Source organism: Podarcis erhardii, assembly GCF_964252035.2.
Source record: "Podarcis erhardii genome assembly, chromosome: 12".
In the NCBI taxonomy this organism is placed as follows: Eukaryota; Metazoa; Chordata; class Lepidosauria; order Squamata; family Lacertidae; genus Podarcis; species Podarcis erhardii.
The window spans coordinates 11287355-11309948 of record NC_138513.1 but is presented as its reverse complement, the minus strand read 5'-3'; the positions used below and the strand labels follow the sequence as shown (position 1 = coordinate 11309948).

The window sequence follows — 22594 nt, the reverse complement described above, 5'->3', positions numbered from 1 at the left end:
GGTACCTCGGGTTAAGTACTTAATTCGTTCTGGAGGTCCGTTCTTAACCTGAAACTGTTCTTAACCTGAAGCACCACTTTAGCTAATGGGGCCTCCTGCTGCTGCTGCGCCACCAGAGCACGATTTCTGTTCTCATCCTGAAGCAAAGTTCTTAACCCGAGGTACTATTTCTGGGTTAGCAGAGTCTATAACCCAAAGCGTATGTAACCTGAAGTGAGTATAACCCGAGGTATCACTGTATATCCAGAAGCTCCCAGACCATGGCAACAGTTCTAAGGAGAACCCAGTTGAACAATGTGAATGATATTAAATTTATAGTTTTGATGATTTGTGTGTAGAATTTGGGGTTTTCGTGAAAAAGTTTAAAGGACTACTCATGGTGCTATTGTTTCATGAAAATCTTAAATATAAATCCTTAATTAGTTTTCTGGAAAATCTGGAAAATAATTGAAACAATTATGAAATACAGTTTTTTCATCCTCAGTGCTTGTTTACTGTCTAAGTAAATGGCATTCATTCTGCTGTATTGAGTGAAATTCCCTGGTATAAATTAGATCCTCTGGGTATTTTTTCCATGTAGGTGTGTTAAATAGAATATGTTGCATAGAGGTAATTTATGGTTGTTAATTCATGGTTTCTCTCAATCCCTTCCCAGAGTTCATTTGTCTCCTATGGTGGGAGTGACTATTTTTGTCTAAGAACTAATTATGTATGGCAGTTTTTAGTTTCCTAATCCAATTAGAGAGCAAATTTATATGGATGAAGAACATTAACTTGGCTCCTAAGTTGCTCTTCTATTCACATAAGGTATCAGCCAACTCCCCCCTCTATCTGTAGCCGTGTGCACAATATTGTACACCATTCCCAAGGGTCTCCAAACCCAGGAGAAGATTATTGGGTACTGCAGAAGGTAGGGGGAAGTGAGAAATCCCTCTTCCATGAATATGAATTTTGTTCTGTTCACAGGTGAAGTGTTGTATTTATGACCCCTCCTTCATTCCAGATACAGTAACTGCAGTAGAAAAGTCAACAGTCGCACTGATAAGTGTTCCAAGAGATGAAGGGGGGGGGCATGGACTTGGTTTCACCTGCTCCTACTCACTCCCATTTCTCTGCTGGAGGTAGATATGATTTTCTGATAATAGAATCACAGAATTGTAGAGTTGGAATTGACCGCAAGGGTCATCTAGTCCAAACCCCTGCAATGCAAGAATATTTTGCCCAATGCATGGCTCAAACCCACAACCCTGAAATTAAGAGTCTTATACTGTACTGACTGAGCTATCAGGTTGTGTGCTTACAGTTAGATTGGATCCAGTGTTGTATGTGGCTTCTAAAAATTAAGGGAAAATGTGGGTACTCAATCACATTTATTTGTGATTTGGCTGCTGCCATTTGTTCTTAGTTTTTCCACACAAACTACCAATCAATATCTGTCTCTTAAGTAATTTTTCAATGTCTCCTTGGAGATGCTATTTTTTCTTTGGCTGGGTTTGTTCCTACTGTTAGACCATAGTTTAAAATAAATTAATGTGCACAAGTGCTCTTCTCCTACTCTGCTCTTTACTGTGCCAATGTGGGAGAGGAAACATGCCCAAACCAATACAGAACCTGGCTTGTTGTGAAGTGTGAACCTGGGCTCACAGATTTGTTTTCTTTCCAGACAAACCATGAATGGAAGCCAAGTATTAACGTGAATGTGTTAATGTTACAAGAACGTGATAATGTTAGGATTGAAGGCTTTTTCTCTTCTCACTATAACTCTTGATTAATTGGCCTACCTGGCATGTTGCTGAGAGTCTTCTAAAGAACAGTACAATTGGTCCTTTATTTGACCTGTAGGACTTGCATCACAGACAGTTGTTTTCCTGAGAAGCTACAAAAGGATAGAAATTTATTCAGCTGAGTTCAAGGTGAAATGTATTCTCTTTCTGTGTGAATGTTGACCAGAGTGGGTTTGAACTATTCGGTCATCATTGTTACATTTTCCCTCTGATTACTTGAAGCCACAGCAGCAGGCATGTTAGTATTGCAGTGCCTGTTTCACACCCTTATAAATGCCTATTTCACACACTTATAAATCCACATTTATTTTGGATTTTGGTAGTTGGAAGTTGAGCGAATCCTGGTGGACCAGGTCTTTACCTCCCCATTTCTGCTGGGCCAAATTTGTCAGGCAGGTGGGGTTACTATAATCACTATAACAGCAGGTGATACACTTTGTAGCCCCAGTTGTTGGGACTTCAAAGAGTGGTGTGGGCTGTTTGCAAAAGGACTTTTAAACAGCCCACACTGAAACTGTGTCACGTTTGATGTCACATATTGGGCATATGGGCATGCCTTGCCCAAATGAGGAGGCTTCATAGACTAATCCATGGTTTGTTGAAATTTGATTATTTAAAATTATTGTTCAGTATTGTCAGTGAATGTGGCATTGTAAGTTTTGAGGTTGGATGTGGGAATTCTGTTGGCCGGGCAAGAATATGAATGGTTCCCCAGAATCCAGATGCCTGCTCAGCTAATAAACGTGTTCTGTGGTCTTTGGGAAACATCAAGTTTTTCAGCATTTTTTTTCCCCGCAAATATTTTCGCAAATATTTGGTAAAATGGTATGATCTACAATAACTAGAGAAAATACAGAGTCTTGTTTTATTATTTGTACCTCATACTTTCCCCATGGGGTTAACGGTGAATTTATTATTAATTAGTTTAATTTATTAATTCAGAGGTTTTCAACCTTTTTGAGTCCACGGCTCCCTTGACCATCTACATTACTTCTGTAGCATCCCTGTGGGGCTCAGGTGTACAGTTATGTCACCCCTTGCCTGCAGAGCTGGCAACCTCTCACCCTTTTTTAAACACCCTCCCTTGTGCAGTGTTCCCTCAGCCTCCTGATGCCTCTCTCTTCTCCTTGGGAGTCCTCCAGGCAGCTGCTGCTGCTCTCTCTGGTCTCTGAGCTGCCCTCACCCTAGCCTAAAGGAAGCTGCCTCCTTCAGGCACCATTCCTTTTCAGAGCTTATAGCCAGGGCTGCTGCAATAAACAGCTGTGCAAGCTCGGGGTAGGCAGAGATATGAGAGGGCATCAGAGGAGGGAGGGAAGGAAAGAGGGACAGAGGCCAGTGTTGATCGTGGCAGCCCTGACCATCATTCAAGGCACCCCAGGGTGCCATGGCACACTGGTTGAAAACCACTGAATGAATTAAATTTCTATACTACCCTTCTTCTGAGAATCACATGGTGCTTTACCATAAAAAATGAAATGTGTATCATAGTAACAAATAGAAACAACACACCTCCCAGTTTAAAAGGCCATAGATTGTTTACATCGCCAAAGGCCTGGGAGAAGAGGAATGTTTTTGCCTGGTGCCTAATGATACGCAACAAAGGTGCCAGGCAAGCCTTTGTCCTAATGTCACCAGTGCAACTTATGGCTGAGTGGGCATATGAACTTGCATGTCATGGACCAAATCCGAATGCTTTAAATCAGGGGCGAGGAACCTCTAGCCTTCAGGTCAGTGTTGGCCCACCAGGCTTCCCCATTTGGCCCCTGAGTCCATTTTGGGCAAGTCACATTCACCTGCCCTGTACCTGACCTGACATCATACTGATAAAAATTGGGCTTGATCAAAGCCTGCTTTGAACAGCTGCCAAAGTGCTTGACAGCTAGCTGGTTGTTGGGAGCCTTTGAAGCATTAAGCAGGAACCCAGCAGTAAGCAGGATTGCTCTCCTGTCACATTAGCCTATGAGAAGAGGGAGTGATCTGCTTGGTTTTTGATTGTTGGTTGTTGATTTTTGCTTTTCTCCAGTTGTGTTAGGGAGTAATATTCTGCTGTAAACAGAATTATACATTTTTAGTGACTCCACATCCTTCTGTTTGTGCTTATATTTTGTTCATAAAAACTTAATGCTAGTTTCTTATTTATTCTAAGGGGATGAAAGTACTGGTTCTAATTTAATGCTTTTGTAGAGTATTATAAATCTGTCATATCAAAAGTATGAAAAATCAATACATTGGGATAAATTTTTATGAGTTATAACTCTTAGCTTCCATGAATATGCAGGTGTGTGGATGTAGTTCTATACTAAAGAATATCATGAATAATTTGATATATTGAGTTTTATTTATATAGTTTATTGTAAAAGTGCCACCTTGGAATTTTATTTATTTTATTTAACAAGATTTATATACTGCTTGATTATAAATAGAATCTCTAAGTGGTTTACAAACAATAAAACACATTAAGTTCTCAAAAGTTTCAAACATGTATTTCAAACAATTCAAAATATAAATAAGATCAACTTAAGCTAAAAACATATTAACATGTGCCAACAACTTCTTTATTTTCAATTTTTCTTCTACATGCCTATGTCTAGAACAGTCAATGTAGGAGAAGAACCTACACCTTTTTAACCTTCTAGCATGGGCAAGGAACCTTTTGACCCAACTGACCAGATCTTTCTCCATCCTCATTCCTGACTGAACAGGTGGGTTGTCCCTTCTGCAGTGCTTCCCAAGTGTCTGACAGCTAACTGGTTGTCAGGTGTCTGGGAACACCAGTGCAAGGGGAACTCTGTTGAACAGATGATTCAGACACACCATTAGGTGCCCCACACTTGACATCACATAAGATGTCAGGTGTGGGTCAGATGGGCATGTTTTGGGGAAACGGGCCTTGTGGATCAAATTAGGAACTATGGTACCCCAAATTTGGCCCATTGGCAAGAGGTTCCTTACCCTTATTAAAGGTGTGTTACAAAAAGCAGCAGAAGAGAACTTGATATTGTTGTGGCTTTATCATACTGCCCTCCTGTTTTAATTGGGAACTTCATTTTTAAAACCAATAATAACAAGCTAAGGCTTGAGAGTATGGAAAGTACAGTCCTTCCAACGTTCTTTTCTGAAGCAGTGAGATTGGTATGGTCTAGCCTCTTGTTCCTTCCTCTACAATGGCAAGAATTTCAGAGATCAGTTTGATGGACCTGGGTTTTCTGAGGACATTGCTATGGGTGGATGATCTAACTTGACTTCTTTATGTTGTTATGCCAAGTAAACTTTGGCTTCCAGGCATTGAAAATTGAGGTAAAGAATGCTTCCACACTCAAGCTACATTTCATAGAATCATAGTTGGAAGGGATCTCAGGGGTTATCGAGTCCAAGCTCATGCAGTGCAAGAATCTCAGTTAGATTCATCCAACCTTAAAAACCTGCAAGGAAGGAGAGTCCACTGCCTCTCATGGGAGCCGGTTCCACTTTTGAACGGCTCTTACTGTCAGAAAGTTCTTCCTGATGTTTAGTCGGAATCTTCTTTCTTGTAACTTGAATACATTGGTTTGGGTCCTAGCCTTCAGAGCAGGAGAAAACAAGAATGCTCTATCTTCCATGTGACAGCCCTTTAGGTGTTTGAAGATGGCTATCATATCTCCTCTCAGTCTCTTCTTTTCCAAGCTAAACATATCCAACTCCTTCAACCATTCCTCATAAGGCTTGGTTTCCAGACCCTTGACCAACTTTATTGCCCTCCTCTGCACACATTTCAGCTTGTCAATATCCTTCTCAGTAATCCTTATGACAACCCTATATGATAGGCCATCATTGTTGTTATACTACATGTGGTTTGGACTGAGAAATTCTTGAATGATACCATCATTCTTAAGGTCTTCCAGGCTCACCATTTTCCTAAGGAAGATGGATAGCTATTGTCATATGGAATAAATTGTTGATGCTCTGTTCACCTCTTTAATTGTAATCAAAGCAGTTCATGAGCAAAGGCAACTGACAATATTATACGATATATATATACACGATATACGATATCTTTATTGTCATTGTCCCATGCAGAACAATTAAAATTGAAAAACTACATAAAACTACTACAAAACTACATAAAACTACATAAAAACTACATAAAACATTAAAAAACCCCTAAAAACTCTGAAACCCCATTTTAAAATACACTATACTATAGAGACCCCTTATGCTGCGTTTAGAACCAGAATTGCATTTGCGTAGAAACTGTTTCTCAGGTGGCTAGTCTGGCCTTTATAACCCTATACCTTCTTCCAGAAGGCAGAAGCTGAAAGAGATCATTTCCGCGCTATCTCTGCTGCTTTCTTATGGCACCTGGCAGCATAGATTTGATCTAAGGTGGGAAGAGTGCACCCAATTATTCTCTCTGCAGTCTTTACAACCTTGGATAGCATTGTTTTTTCCCTGGCCCCCACTCCCATTTCCATTCTTTTTTAAAGCATTTCTGAGGCACCAAGGAATACAAATAAAAATGAAATTTTGATTTGATATTCTTTGCAGAAGTCTGTGAGTGGCATATCTTTCTTTATGATGCTTGAGATGGATCTGCATGTAGCTATTGGTACTTTGTTTAGTTGTCAAATGGCCCTGAAGGATACAAGCATTTCCTTATGGGAACACTCTTGCATTAGAATCAATCTGTTGCCACCTGCTGTATAGAAGAAAGATTGCTAATTGTAATTATATTCACTGCTTTCAATTTGGGAAACTGTTCTAAATTGTTCTAAACCTTTTAATGTGGTTTACAGTTGTAATGCTTTGCAGACTCAACAGTAGTACCACTGAGAAAATAGTTTAAGGAAGGCATTGCTGTTGATTCCATGCATTTGTGTCGTATCATGAGTCCTAAGATAACCTACAAGATAACCAGATTCTCTATCACTAAGCTTGGAAAATATTGGGATTTATTAAATATTGGGAATAATTAAAAATTATTGCGAGGGATCCATGGTTATATTTGCAATTATGGCTGTGCTTTTTCAAGCACATGTGGAAGTGGTTTCACCTGTTTCAGCTTCTGCCCCCTTCATCCTGGTTTCTCCCTCATGCAGTCATCTATCTTCATACACATTCAGCATTTTTGGATAAACTTCCATTATCCCTGACCACTGACCATGCTGGCAAGGAGTGATGGGAATTGTAGTTCAACAACATCTAAGGTTGAAAAAAGCTCCACTATGGCCTTTCCAGGTTTACATGCAGTTCTGTATCAGCAATTTGAAGATGGTGCACAAATGGCTATATTTCCTGCTGCTTTTATTCAAGAGTTAATATACTTCAGGGCATTAATGTGGACTGCCCCTCACTTTTGGGGTGTTTATTTGCTTGCTATGAGTTATTATGGCTTCTTGTCAGACCTGCATTGTTGACCTTTTTTTTTTTGGAATGTAGTATTTTGCTATTGTAGAACCATCTCTTGAGTTGGGGTTGGGGGAATCTAAGGAATGATTTAGGGCTGTATAATCTCCCCCTGCCCCAGATTTTAGGCCTTAAAAAAAAAAAAACCCAACCTTTTAAGTACAGCATCTGATCCCTAAGAAGTTCTAGAGCTTAAATTCAGTTACTTTTGCAAGCTCTAGCCATGAGAAATGTTGGTCCTTGGACACAATATGCTTGGAATGTGATAATAATATTGCCAACCTTTCTTGGCCCTATTACAGAATATATGGTATGTAAACTTCTAGGAACTGAGAGTGGTTAAATCACTAGAATGAAACATTGTATGTAAAAAGACATGGCAGCTGCTAGTGTATCCTATTGACAGTTAATTTCACTTGTATCATTTTGTAGTTTGGTTTTTGGAGTCTCAACCACTAGCCAAACAACAGAAAGATACTGTGCAAGTGAAATTAACTATCTGTAGGATATGCTGGCAGCTGCCATCTCTTATGTATAATGTTTCATTCTAGACGATTTATCTAACCACTCTAGTTCCTAGTGCCTTCATCTGCCCCTGCTGTAACAAAACATGTCCCTTCTGTATCGGTTTCTACAGCCATAGCAGATGCTGTAACCCTCCAATGGTTTGACTTCAACCCCAAAGGCACACTCTTCCATTGTCTCTCGAGACACACGGGTGCCAACCATGTTGGTTAGTTGTAGAACACTGGATGAGGTTTAGCATGAGGAAGAGGTGAGGAAAGGATATACTTTTGATTATCCTGTATAGCATCACCTGACAAATTGTTTATAGACCCATTTCCTACTCTATCCTAAAAATACACTTTGAAGATTACTATGATGAAATTATGGGCAGCTGCAGTTGGAAGTCAGAAATTGATTGCATGTGCAAATCCCTGCATGCCGTTAGGTGTTCTCTGCAAAAATGTGAACTACCTTTATTCTGGCTTTAAATCACACTGATTTAATTTGGAATAATAGATCTCTCGCTGTGGGTTGGAAGTACTGTTTCAGAATTAAATATGACCCTGCTTCCAGTCAAATTGAACTTGGCAAAGCAAGCCATTTTTAATCCATGTGTTTTTGCATGAGAACGTAAGTGTTAGCCAATTAATTGTAGATAATGTATTTTAAAATAGTCTCTGTATAAACAACCCTCTAGTTTTTTCATTATCTCCTTCCTGAAACCCTGAGAATGAAGGATAATAGAAGCACTCTGCAGGGTTTTAATGACAAGTGCTGGGTAAGATGAGCTGAACCAGGAATGGGGTACTATATGCTGACAAGCGCTGGCCTGGAGAGTGCTGATCTGTCCAGTCATTTGATATAACTGGTTATTGGCATTTAGAGATAGCTAATTTGAGTGAAAGCACAGTGAATAAAGCCAGAGTCCAAAGAAATTGCAAATTAATATACTGTTCAGGTACAATCCGGCTCAGATTAAGTCCTGACGTATGCATGGGGGGAAGGGAATATTCTACTTCCATCCAATTATACAGTCAATCTTCTTCTTTGGTGATCACTCATAGCTGAGTAAGATTGTCTTCCATGAATATGGTCTTAACACTGTGTCTGTAGGCAACTGTAGAGACCAGTTCTGGATCCAGGTAGGAGTTGATCACGGCGAGGATTTGCCAAACGTGCCTTCCTCTTAGCTCATTTCTCCCTTTCGTCCTGAGTTCGTTCTTCTTCAAAGTACATGATGCCTTTCAGTCAGTATTTAATGTGAAACTTGACTTTAAAGTTAAAGAATATTTTTATGAAGTTATTTTTGTTGTTTTATTAATCTCTATGCTGCTTTTCTACCCAGACATTTAAGGCACAATTGTGCCTTTGTACTTTTAGTATTATTATTAATTACTCTTCTGATATACGTAATGCCAAACCATGGTTTGGTGTTATTCCTAAACCAGCATACTAACTACTAAACATGATTAATAGTACAATTTGTGTATGTGAGGAGTGCAATCCTTTGGCCATTTGCTATCCATGGGCAACATTACATTGCACAGACTCTCATTATTAGAGGAAATACTAAATTTCATGTTGCATTTTTCATCACATTTTGTATCGCAATGTTTCAATAATGGTAAGAGTCAAGTGGGACCTGCAACAGAATGTTGCAGCGTAGAATATTCCTATTCAACCACTGCAGCCATTCTTTCTTTCTAGACACTTGATTCCAGGAGCAGCCATCTCATACCCTTCAGGTTCTGTGAGCTACAACTCCCATCATCCCTCATTGTTGACCCTGCTGTCCGAGGCTGGGATCATGATTGTAAGATTTTTTTTTTAATGAAAAAGTTCAAGGTCTGACAGGATTATAAAAGAAGAAATCAGGTTAGAAAGATACATTGCCACTGATTTCCACTGATCACTCTGTTCAGCTGCCAGTCATTGTAAGAAGGAAGACATACAGTAGTAGTTGTTTCCCATGTAGCACAGATTGCAAACTTTATACTTTGTCCTTTGACATGAGATGTTTTGCGCAGCCCCACATTCTGGAGTCTTTGCTCGCTGGTAGGTAAGTGTACATAGGATTGCAAGCCTTAGTCAATTATCGGTTGAATTGGGGGTTGGCATCCCATAAATTATGTATTTGAATAGTTGGGTTTTTTAGTGTCAGGTTGTGGGGCTACTACAGGAAGTGTAATGGTTTAAAACCTTCAATTAACTTTCTATTCATTTTGTTCCTACTTTATTTCTAACATATCTGGCTTTGTTTTCCTGTATTATATTCTGGGTACAGTAGTTGTCTACATGTCAGTGGTTGAAAGAAATACAAATGATTAGTATAAAGTTCAACGCCATTTTAATGCATAGTTTATTTTCTCACAAGCGTGATCCAGTAAAAAAATACCTAGACTTGTGCAATGAATTAGCAGACTTTGTGTGTTGCAGGAGTGCTGGAGTGCCATCATTGCATTCTACTGGTGTTCTGGGTCAGTTGCCAGATTATATCTTCAAATGTGTTGTGCAAGCAAAACAGAAGCTTGCTGGCATGCTCACTGGACAATAAGACTGGAAGTCATCTTGCGTATTAATACACATTGTTCCTGAAAAATGATGGATTAATTCCTTTGCAATCTGGCCTTTTTAATATATCTTGACTAGTTAAGAAGATATAGTGGTGAATTTTCTTATGTGTGGCCCTTGCAGCAGTAAAATTAGTACTTTGGAAAAGCTACAAAAATAGCCAAAATAACATAAGCATTGCATATTAGTAATTATACTGTTGGTATAATGTTTTCTTTCTATTTATTATTGGTTGTGTCACTTTAGTATTTTTGAAAACTAAATTGCTGCTTGTTATATGATGTGAATCTCTTCACTCTGTAACTTTCTTTTTCAGATCTGTTTTCTTCTGTTTGCTATTCTCTATATTGTTTCCTACTTCATTATCAGAAGATACAAGAGGAAAGGAGGTAACTGTTTTTATAGTCATATGTAGACTGCAGTCATAATGGGAAATAGATGAGATGCTCTTGATGATATTGGGGCACAGCGCCAAAAAGGTGTTTTGGGTGATGAGGGGAAAGTTTGTGTTTGACCAGAGAGCCGTACTATTTTACATTATCTCTTTGTTGTATTTGCCCAACCTTTATTTCTTGCAGTGTGAGTTTCCCAACTTGTTAGGACTTTAGCTCTTAACTTGTGCCTGTTTTCTTCATTTATAATTTTGCAAGTTGGTTAATAGAAGGTGAAGTTTATTTATTTAAATAATTTATATATTGCTTCTGATAAAAAAAAATCTCCAAGTGGTTTACCATGTAAAATTCCAATACTAAACTGTTAATACATATAAGAACAAATAAGTACTAAACTATACATACAGTCTAAAAAAGAATCAACAATATAAGTAAGTAATGTAACAGCGCCATATGTAAAATGGGACAATAACCTAGTGGGGCAAAACCTGCCCAGGCAGATGTGTGTTAACAGTCTTGGAAAGCACCTTACTGCAATTGCCAGAAAGAAAGCTCATTGCCTGCGCCATGCTGCCACCTAGTTACCAAATGTCTACAGACTGCATGGTGGCAATCTTCTTCTTCTTCTTTGGCGATCACTTGTAGCCGAGTAAGATTGTCTTCCATAAACACGGTTTTAACAATGAGTCCACGTGCAATCTTATTAACAGTTGCATGACAGGGATCCTAGTGGTACAAATAGTATGGTTGCAGTCTAAATAAATATGGGTTCAGGATTGCTAATTTAATTTATCATTACTATGTCAGTAAATGATATGCTATTTAAGGGTTTGAGATTAAAGTTTAACTGGACGGCTTATATTAACTTGTATTTTTAATGTAAGATCCACGTATTGATGGTCAGTGTATCCAATATGTTATGGTTTACTATTACTGTTAGTACTATTTTTCCTGTTTTTCTTCTTCTTTCCTTTATTCCCCATCTTTCCGTGATATTTCCCTCAAATTCCTTGTTAAATTTGCAAATCGAAAAATTAATAAAACATAAATAAACTTGACATCCCAATTTATGTGTACTCAGACAAATTAATTGACGGCAAGGCTATCCAAGTCTACTGGCCATGATGGCTATGGTCTGCTTTCACTGTCAGAGGCATTATTCCACCAGCTATCAGTTGCTTGGAATTGCAGGTGGGCAGAAGGCTGTTGCGCTCATGTCCAGCTTGCAGACTTCCCACAGGCACCTGGTTGGCCATTTCTTATCCGTCAAAAACTAAGTTATACTTGGGTAAGGGTAAGCTTCTGGTGGCTTGCACCATCAAGCCATCTTGACATTTTTCTTCACTTTCATCTCTAACATTGTGTACAGTGGTACCTCAGGTTACATATGCTTCAGGTTACATACGCTTCAGGTTACACACTCCGCTAACCCAGAAATAGTGCCTCAGGTTAAGAACTTTGCTTCAGGATGAGAACAGAAATCGTGCTCTGGTGGCATGGCGACAGCAGGTGACCCCATTAGCTAAAGTTGTGCTTCAGGTTAAGAAGTTTCAGGTTAAGAATGGACCTCCGGAATGAATTAAGTACTTAACCCGAGGTACCACTGTATATTTATAAATGTAGCTTTATGAAAATGAATTCCTTTAAACTTTGACATTTCTCTTTTTTATTTAAACATTTATGAAATACAGTACTTTTATAAAGTACAAATATGAAGCATGATAAAAAATATGAAGTTTGATTAAAAAAAACCTTGCATAACATTTTGATTACATTTTCATTTCTTTTCTGACAATATTTTAATGGAGCTTTCTAAAGTTTCAAAATTCCAAAACTGTATTTTTTCCTTTTTTCTCTTTAAACACGAAATTTTGCACTGATTTGTCAAATCATATATATCAAATTTCTTAATACAAATCCTAATAACTAATACGGTTTCATATTGTCTTGCACCTTACAGTTGGAAATTTTCAAATTAAACCTCTTTTCAATCTGTTTCTCATTTCCTATCTAACCTGAGTTGTTTTATTTTGGGGTCGAGGGGTTGTTTCTTTTCTGCCAGTTAGGTCTGGAGGGCAGGAGAAATGCTCCCCCTGGAAGAGGTGGCAACAGTCTTGAAGACCCTGCCTATCAAGGCCAGAGGGGGGAGGCATTCTATTCAGAGAATGTCTGCTAGTCCAATCTGTAAATATTAATTCATGGTAGAACGCAGAGGAAGCACAATTTCCATTTTCCATTTTCTTTAACATTGTTAAAGTAGAGCCAAAGTGCTAAGAAGTAAAGAACGTGTGATAACAAATTAAGAATTGTACATACAGTCATACCTCGAAAGTTGAACAGAATCCGTTCCGGAAGTCAGTTTGCCTTCCAAAGTCCGGCTCCTGCAGCCAATCGGAAGCCCTGTTGGACATTCTGCTTCCAAAAGAACGTTTGAAAACCAGAACACTCACTTCTGGTTTTCGATCTTTCGGGAGCTGGAATGTTCGACTCCCAAAGCGTTTGGGAGCTGAGGTACAACTGTATTCTAATTTCCCCCAAAATTATGTGTACTCCCATCTACAAATAAACTTTTTACCTATGGTTTCAAAGTGCTTTGAGATTTCACTTTTCTTTATTATTGGAATTTATTAATGGAATTTTATTGTTTATGTTATGCTTTGCAGTGCCATGATATTTTTTTCTTAATATTGGTGGTAAATAAGTGTTTGCAAATAAAATAAGCATAAGATGGCCTTAGGACATTCTACCAAAGCAAGCAAGGGAGGAAACTTAAGTCACTTGTGCTTCCTCTGTTGACATTTCTGGGTCTCATTTGAGGGTGAAGGGAGAGATGTTTGTTTTGTTTATGCACTGGATAACATGGACTGTGCATTTTGCCACCGAGATGTGTCTCTTGCCTATGTAAAAGTTAAAAACAGCCATAGAGGAAGCATGAGTGACTTCCTCATTTGCTGCCTCATTGACTGTCCAAAGGCAGTCAGTCAAGAACAATAGGTTTTGTAAACTGTGATGCAGACTCAAATGCTGAATTTGAGATTAGTGGTGGAAAAAAGCTTGTATATAGGAGCATTGTACTATGACAGCACAAAGATTGGGCTATCTTGCTGTGTAGGCATCTGTCTTTAAGGCAAAGACTAGGGCAGTCTAAACAAGGGTTCACTGATTTGTAATCCGTGCATTTTGATCACTTTAACTTTTTTATATATATAAAAATGTTGGAAAAGAAGTAAAAAGCAGGCAACAATTCTCTTGGAAATAAAATGTAATACAAATATGCATTATTTTTCAGATGAGCAAGAGGATGAAGATGCTATTGTCAATAGAATTTCGTATGTATATGTTTGTATGTATATGTATATCTTATTTAGGCTTTCATTACCTTTCTGGTGCTATGTAAATATAGGTCTGGCTTGTACATAATGCTAAACCCACAGACAATCGAATGAATCATGGATTGTTTTTCCAAAGTTTTATTTGTTTTCCAGCTGCTCTTGCCCCATGCTGTTGTAGTTTTTCTAGAGTTGGGTGGGCAAACAAACTGTGGTTAAAGAAGGATGCTGGGTTCACACGTAACATCAAGCCAATGTTTGGTGAACCAAAAACAAACCATGGTTTCAAAACACTGAACAAACCGTAATTACGTTTCTGGTCAGGATTTTTACATGACACTAAGTCATGGTTTGAATTTATTTTAATAAACCATGGTTTAGTATAATGAATGAGGCCAAATAAGTGTTTTTCTGTTGCAGAAGAAGAATACTCTTGTGCTCTCCATTCACAAAACTAAAATATATGCTGCTTGCATGGCTTTTTAGCTCTTAGTTTTTGACAATGGATACAGTGTTTATGAATCAAATAGCAAAAACTGAAAATAGAATCTGCATTCCCCGTATTTACATTTTCTTTAAAACTTAGGTGTCCCCTGAGAATTTAGACTTTTTGAATAGCTTTTATAAGAAACTCTTATAAAAAATATCTTTATCATAACCGGCTTTCCATATGACATGGGAGCTGCAATCTGATAATTCTTAGCCCAGAGCCTCCTTATGCATGCCAATCTAGTTGTGTAGTTCTTTGGATTGTGGCATATGTGTGTGTTTCCCTTTTAGTATTCATCTGCAAACCAAAATTTGTTTGAAATTTGCTCCCATGCAGAGCTTTTCATTACTTCAGCAGTACTAGACTTTTACAGCAGAGGGAGCACTTTCATTAACCTTGACAGATGTTTGGTTTTCTTTAACACATTCAGGAATAGTTTTTTGTGAGGTATAAGGAAAAATAAGGAAGTGAGAGGATGGTGTGCTAATTGAACTGCTTAGAAGCCATCTTGGTATGTGTAAGCCACATATAAATTAATAATAATAGCAGCTAATATTTGATAGGTTTCTATTCTATTTTTTTAAAAAATTAAACTTTGCATGTTGAATATTAGCTCTGGTGCCTGCAAAGCAGTGGCAGTTATGCATTGAAGCTCTTTTTAAGCTGTTTTCATTAACTTAACAGTTTGTGTCTGAACTGTTGTATTAGCAGTAACAATAATGCTTCCTTTTGATTTTCAGGCTATTCTTGAGTACATTTACTCTTGCGGTTTCAGCTGGTGCTGTCCTTCTTCTACCTTTCTCAATAATCAGCAATGAAATCCTGCTCTCTTTTCCACATAGCTACTATATTCAGTGGTTAAATGGATCTCTAATTCATGGTTTGTATTATACAATTTTAATATTGGTACTTGAATTTTAAACACAAAATTAAGTGTACCAGCTATGCATCAAATCAGAACCATTAGGGTACACAGATTACCTTAGGAAATATTTTCCATCCTAAGTAGGGGCATTCAGTAAACTAGGCAGGTAATTGTACCTGCTTTTCATCTTTAGAATGCTCTTTTTTCATAAGGGCTCTTCAAATTCTGAACTTGTCCATCTTCTGCAATTGATGCAAGATGCTTTTAGTCAAACTGGCTTTTGGTGGCAAGGGACATGGTACAATAATTAGCATTTTCTTTTCCACCCTGAGGTCTTGGGACAGGGTGATTGTAAGTCCAATTAAAAACAACAACAACAACAAAACAAACAACAAACAACAAACAAACAAACAAACAAACAAACAAACAGGACTTTCATTGGATAGATCAACTTAACAATTTTTCAGAAGGGGTTGAATGCTGTCTTTTAGACACTCCTCAATTATCTATACTAGATTTGTGGGATGTGGCGGCATCCCCAATTAGCTGTCATTCTGGTTCTGTGTGGGAAGAATGAAACTTGGGAAGAGCGGCTGCTTTGTTTTCATTATAGGGTTTGTTTTGATGAAGTCAGAGATGTCCTGCTCTACTTCTGTCCAATATTCAGATTAGTATTCTGAACCACACAGAACTGGCATTCCACAGGTGATAACACAAGCAGTGTAGCTGAGAGTCAGCACTGAATGGTATGTGAATTGCAGCCTGATGATGATTATACATTCAAACCCAGAGGTAACATGGTTCAAAGGCAGTCTAAAGTCAAAACAGAGGGAGGCCCAGCAAATAGCTAGGTAGACGGGCTCCTCCTCCATGATGTTTGCCTCAGGGAGCTCTTGGTCATCCTCCAGCACGCCAATAGCAACAAGCTGCATATGAGAACCCACATATCCAACTGTACGATGAATTGATTTAAGGGGGCATGAGATAAATGAAAATCATCAATGGTAACTCTGCTTTGAGTGACTGATGTGTGGGAATGTGTATACTTTTTGGTACTTCAGTTTGCAGTGCAGAAGCAAGATTATTGGCTGTGCAAGACAGGAATTATCCCGTTTTTTTGCCTTGAAGATGAGAAAGCTAGTGTGGTGTAGCAGTTAGATTAGGATTTGGGAAACCCAGGATCAAATCTTCACTTAGCTATGAAGCTCACTAAGTAGTGCTGGGCCAGACACTGTCTCACCTGCCTTGTGAGGTGGTGGTGAGAAAAAAGCTTGTGTGCCACTTTGAGCTCCTTGAAGGCATAATGGAATATAAATTGAATAAATAAGTGACGTGTGAATAAAGGGTCTCTGAAATAACGACCTTGAAGTCACTATACATACATACATACATACATACATACATACATACATACATATATATTTGGGGGGAGTCATTGAACAGGTGGAGTATACTGCTTAGTTAGCAGCTTAGAATCTCAGTGTGATATTGGATGTCATATACAAAGTTATACAGTGGTACCTCAGTTTATGAACATAATCTGTTCTGGAAGTCCGTTCTTAAACCAAAACCGTTCTTAAACCGAGGCACGGTTTCCCTAATGAGGCCTCCTGCCGCTGGCGCCCTTCCACTGTTCGGATTCCGTTCTTAGACCGAGGTAAAGTTCTCAAACCAAGACACTATTTCCAGTTTTGCGGAGTTTGTAAACCAAATTGTTCTTAAACTGAGGTACCATTGTATTAACTTTAGTTAGCTACTGAATTTGTGTGCTTGGGGGTCCTCAATCATTCTGATGAAGTTAAATAGTGGTATTTTTTATTAAGCACTAGCATGGATTGTTTTAGATACTTAATATTTTTAATTCCTGCACTAGAATGTGTTACTTCCCTTGAGTCCTTCATAGAGAAATTGAATTAATAAAAATATATTTGTGTATCTTCTGCCCTGATCTGGTATCTGGGAGGCGCACATGGTAGTTTAAAACCAGAAGCTCCTACATGAAGTTTGTTTATCTTATTTTGCATAGTAATATCTGTAATTACATGTAAGCATACAATTTTGCAGTCTGTTCCTGTGGTAGATTCCTTTATAAAGGATGTCTAATTGAATTCAGAAATCTTTTGAAAACTTTGAAAATGCATTGTGCTTGATACAAACACCTAGGCAATGCCAGGTTTATTACACTTAGAATTGTAGACTCGGAAGGGACCCCAGTGATCACCCAGTCCAGCCCCCTGAAATGCAGGAATATGCAGGTGGAACATATGGGAATTGAACTGACAACACTGGCATTACGAGCACCACACTCGTAACCAACTGAGCTAACTGGAATAGGCTAGTGATTGTAGTTCCGTTATTCATTTGTAATGATTCTGAAAGCCAAGGTAGATAACCTTTTAAAGTGAAAACAATAATTTTAAAGTATGTCTAACACCAGATAAATTTAGCTCAATTTCAAGACTCTTGAGATAGTGGAATGTGCATAAAATGAACATGACAAATGTGAGGTTGTTGCTGTCTCATATGTGTCCAGCAGATGGGGATAGAATATAGTTAAAATTCCACATCCACACAAAGCAGGACTTGCATTCTATTCCACTAGTACTGTCGGCAAGGGTGAGGCTTTATCAGAAGTGGTAACATGCTTGCTTAATTGCAGTTTTCTTTTACTTAAATGCTTTAACATTTAGATTGTATCAGTTAAGATGGCAAGGTTTGTGTGGGTTGCTCATAAAATCCTTCATACATTGTAGTTTGTCATCAGCCGCATTAATGCTTAGGGTGTGGTTGCTCACCCCATGTTTTGCGCACCCAGCCAGTTTACCCCCTCCCCAGACAACCTTTTGTTCCTCCTTTATGATATCCTCTCTTTGGGGGTTAAAAGAGTTACCGGCAGTAATAGGCCTATGCTTCTTCATACATATAAAAGCAGTTTTTGGCACACAAATATTTGTAGACAAAGTAAGTATAGGAGAACAATTAGGTGTGCATAGCAAAACATTCCAAACATATTTTCAGGGTGTAGTTTGATTCCCTGCCCCCCTTGACGAAGATCTTGCACAAGCTGCTCGCTTCATAGGTTCTTCTAAAGAAAAGAGGACCAAACTTTGAATGGATGAGGTTGAGTTCTGTGTTGCACTGCCTGCAATAATTTTTAGAGAGCTAGACAACATGTGGCATGCAACTGAGCCACTTCAGATGCCAATCTTTTATTTTATTTTATTTATTTTATATGCAGTCTTTCATCCAAAGATCACAGGGCAGTGCACAACATAAATAGACAAAACGAAAACATGACATGGATTACATAATAACAAAATAAATCACCCTGTAAAAACACATTTTAAAGGCCCTAGATTGCTTAATCTGCCAAAGGCCAGGTCTTATAGGAACATTTTTGTGCAGTGCCTAAAGATATGTCATGAAGGCAGCAGGTGAGCCAGAGCCTCCCTGGGGAGAGCATTCCAAAAATGGGCAGCCACTGCAGAAAAGGGTCATTCTCATGTTGCCACCCTTCAGACCTCTCTTGGAAGGGGGCACATGAAGAAGGGCCTCACATGATGATTGCAGGGTCTGGGGCAGTTCATATGAGGGGAGGTAGTCCTTGAGGTATTGTGGTCCTAAGCTGTTAAAAACACTATAGGTCAAAACCAGCACTTTGAATTGGGTCTAGCAACTGATTGGCAGCCAGTACAGCCAGGATCAGAGGTCAAGGAAACTTAACAGGGACATATTTCCCCATCTCTCCTCATGACAGAGGCTATCATACAAGCAGTTTCTGTGCCAAAACCAGGCCAAATCCCTGATTGAAATGGATCCAGAAAATTGGTTTCCTCCAAGAAGAGGAATCTAGTTTTCAAACTGAGTACAGTGGTACCTTGAGTTACAAACACCTCAGGTTACAAACGCTTCATGTTACAAACTCGGCTAACCTGGAAGAGTTACCTCGAGTTGAGAACTTTGCCCCAGGATGAGAACGGAAATCGTGTGCCGGCGGCGCAGCAGTAGCAAGAGGCCCATTAGCGAAAGCAGGCCTCTAGTTAAGAACAGTTTCAGGTTAAGAACGGACCTCCAGAACAAATTAAGTTGGTAACTATAGGTACCACTGTAATGCAGAGTAGTGAAAGTGTCAGTGAGCATTATATTTGGGTTCTGCTGTTAACACTGGAAGGTAATAATTAAGTGATATAGTGATCTTTCACAAGCATATGAGAATAAAGTTCAGCAGTGAGCTCCACATAGAGGAGGGAGAAAGGTTGTTTTCTGCTGCTCCAGAGAAGCGGACACGGAGCAATGGTTCCAAACTACAAGAAAGAAGATTCCACCTAAACATTAGGAAGAACTTCCTGACAGTAAGAGCTGTTCGACAGTGGAATTTGCTGCCAAGGAGTGTGGTGGAGTCTCCTTCTTTGGAGGTCTTTAAGCAGAGGCTTGACAACCATATGTCAGGAGTGCTCTGATGGTGTTTCCTGCTTGGCAGGGGGTTGGACTCGATGGCCCTTGTGGTCTCTTCCAACTCTATGATTCTATGATTCTATGAATTGTGGACAAACACTTTTGGTATGAATAAATTTGACAGAACCAACATGTTTATTCTGAAGATTTCACAAACCTGGCCTTTTCCTACCATTTTGCTCATGTTTGCTGACTCTGGGTAGCTGCTTTGGCATACTGTATTTTTTAAAAACAGGATATCTGTGCAATATAGCCAGCCAGGGATCATACACCCAGTGTAATGATGTCACGCTGCCACGTAGTCATTCAGATTCAGCTATAAGACATTTGAGAAACCAAATCAAATCAGGGCAATGGTGCCCTGTTTTTCATGTCTCCCAAATTGACATCTCGGGGAAGGGGTTTCGCAGGATAATATCCCCCCTCCCTTTTTGCTAATTTCCCCAACCACTTTCAGCTATAGTAAACTTGAAATCATTAGAAATAACTGAGCATGTTTCTTCACTTCAGTGAGGGTGTTGTGAAATAAATGATAGAACTCATTTTGTGTTATACTTTAAAGGTTCTGCAGTTTTCACAAGTAACACATACATTTTGTTTTTCTCTAGGCTTATGGAATCTTGTTTCTCTCTTTTCCAACCTTTGTTTGTTTGTACTGATGCCCTTTGCTTTCTTCTTTCTGGAGTCGGAAGGCTTTGCTGGCTTAAAAAAGGTGCGTGGATATTAAATATATGTGAATGTGATGGTTAAAATACTGTGAGCAGCCAGCAACGCTATATATACAAAACTAATGGCCAGCTTTTAGAATCTATGCTAAAACAAATTGATGTGTGTTAAATGATGATAGTAATTGGTGTTGGCAATAATTATGTATAAACCTGAGTGATAGGAACTTAAAAATATATTATAGTGGCAACAAAACTCTTGGCTGGTCTGCATTTAGGCTAGTCCTCTTAATATATTAGGTTTGATAACCTTGCTATTACAATAAAACAAATAACACAGTACACAAATAATATTTTTGAAGGAGTATAACAGGTGAGTGAGTGAGAGATTTATTTAGGGAATTTATATCTGAAATACGTTATGAATCTTGAAGGGGCCCAGAAGCGACCTTAGTCCCATTGCTTTACAATTTTGGGTCTGGTAGACCCAAATTGAGTCACACGACTTAAATTGATTAATTTTTGGTTGTATATATGTCAACAATCCCAAAGTTTGAGAGTCAGTAGCACAGATGCTGTAACGGTACAGTGATCTGTTGTGGAACAACCCCACTGAAGAAAATAACAGTGGTTACCCAGACATTGCTGGTTGCAAATGGGCCCCCATAACTGTTCAAGATTCAGGGCCACAAAAAGACAGGTCCACCATTGGGCTGACACTTAAAAAAATGAGTAATATTTTGAACCAGGCTCACCGTAACAGCACTCTGGGCCTTCCCCTCAAAACACACTTCAGACACCCCTATTTACAAGTCCTGGTCGCAAGCTCCCAGAGATTGCAATCAGCTAAGTAGAACAGCTGCTGACTGCTAACTTCTCCCATTGTTTGGTATGGTCTCCTTCTTAGTCTTAGTTTCCTTCTGCAGGTTATCCTCCACCTCTGCCATTGGAATTAACCCTTTCCTCTTCATGTGGAGTCCCCATAGATGCAATCTAGAAGTCTCCTTCGTATTCCTGTTCAGACAGATTTATATTTTGAAGCCCAGACAGGACAAAATGCATATGACAGCGTATGAGCATGAAAACGGTTCAGATATCCCAGTGATCCTGGAATCTGCTAGTTAGGCCATTGGTCAGTCTCGGTCAGTACTGTCAACATGTCTGACTGTGGCTCTCCAGGTTTTTAGACAGGAGTCTTTCTCACCTGTACCTGGGGCCTTCATGATGCAAAACAGATGTTCTACCACTGAGCTGTTGCCCTTCACTGAATATCTGATACCTGCATTGCTTCACAGGTGGTGGTGTATGAAAATGTACATACCATGCTTGCAGAGGAATTTTTGTATCTGTATTGTGTGTGTGTGTTTATGAAACTTTCTTACACACACAATCATACTCCTCAGTAAATAAAATGGAAATAGGTTTTTCCAAAATAATGATTTTTTTTTTTACTATATTAAAAATGTAAATAAAGTAGAGCTAAATATATATGTGTGTGTGTAAATGTGCTTCTGGATAAATTGATTAAATGTAGCAGCCTGAATATAAACAATTAAAACTATTCACTTTTTCCTTGTATCTATTTACACCTTCCTTTAAAATGGCAAATTTCAGGGAGCAAGATTAGGTGCTCCCAAACCATTTGTTAATGGAAGTAGGTGCAAGTTTCTATGAGGATGTAAGTGGCGAATTGAATGAATTCTGAACTATCTAATTCAAAACATGTGAACTGATGTTTGATATTACTTTATGGTGAGTATTTTTATAGCATTTGAAAAGCCATTTATCTTCCCCCCAAACAAGTCTTGAGGTTCTCCCATTAGGTAGGACTACAATCTGTATCTGATATCTGAGGCCTCCACAGATGTAATGATACCAATCCCCTAATCATCATTACGGAACTGGGATCCAGCTAAGGAATGTACATTTTCTTTAGAAACACACACACTCTCCCCTCAGTCCGTGTTTCTTTCGACATGATTGTTATCTCTGTGCTGATTTTGGAAACAAGTCTTGGATAGTGTTCACCATGGCTTTGTCTCTGGACCATAGCTATGCTGCTTTTGATTAAGGCTCATGGGAATATGTAATTCTGTTACCTAATCCTATTATTACTATTACTGTTTATCTGAAGAAGTGTGAATGCACATGAAA

General features: G+C 38.7%; 1 protein-coding gene across 1 annotated transcript in view; it reads left to right on the top strand.

The window, feature by feature from the left end:
• The window catches only part of LMBR1 (limb development membrane protein 1), a 63938-nt gene that overhangs the window by 5433 nt on the left and 35911 nt on the right, over positions 1-22594 (top strand). Inside the window, exons 2-5 of the mRNA XM_081834444.1 lie at positions 10561-10633; positions 13926-13965; positions 15196-15335; positions 20384-20487. Of these exons, the coding sequence (XP_081690570.1) occupies positions 10561-10633; positions 13926-13965; positions 15196-15335; positions 20384-20487 (357 nt within the window). The remainder of the gene's footprint in view (positions 1-10560; positions 10634-13925; positions 13966-15195; positions 15336-20383; positions 20488-22594) is intronic.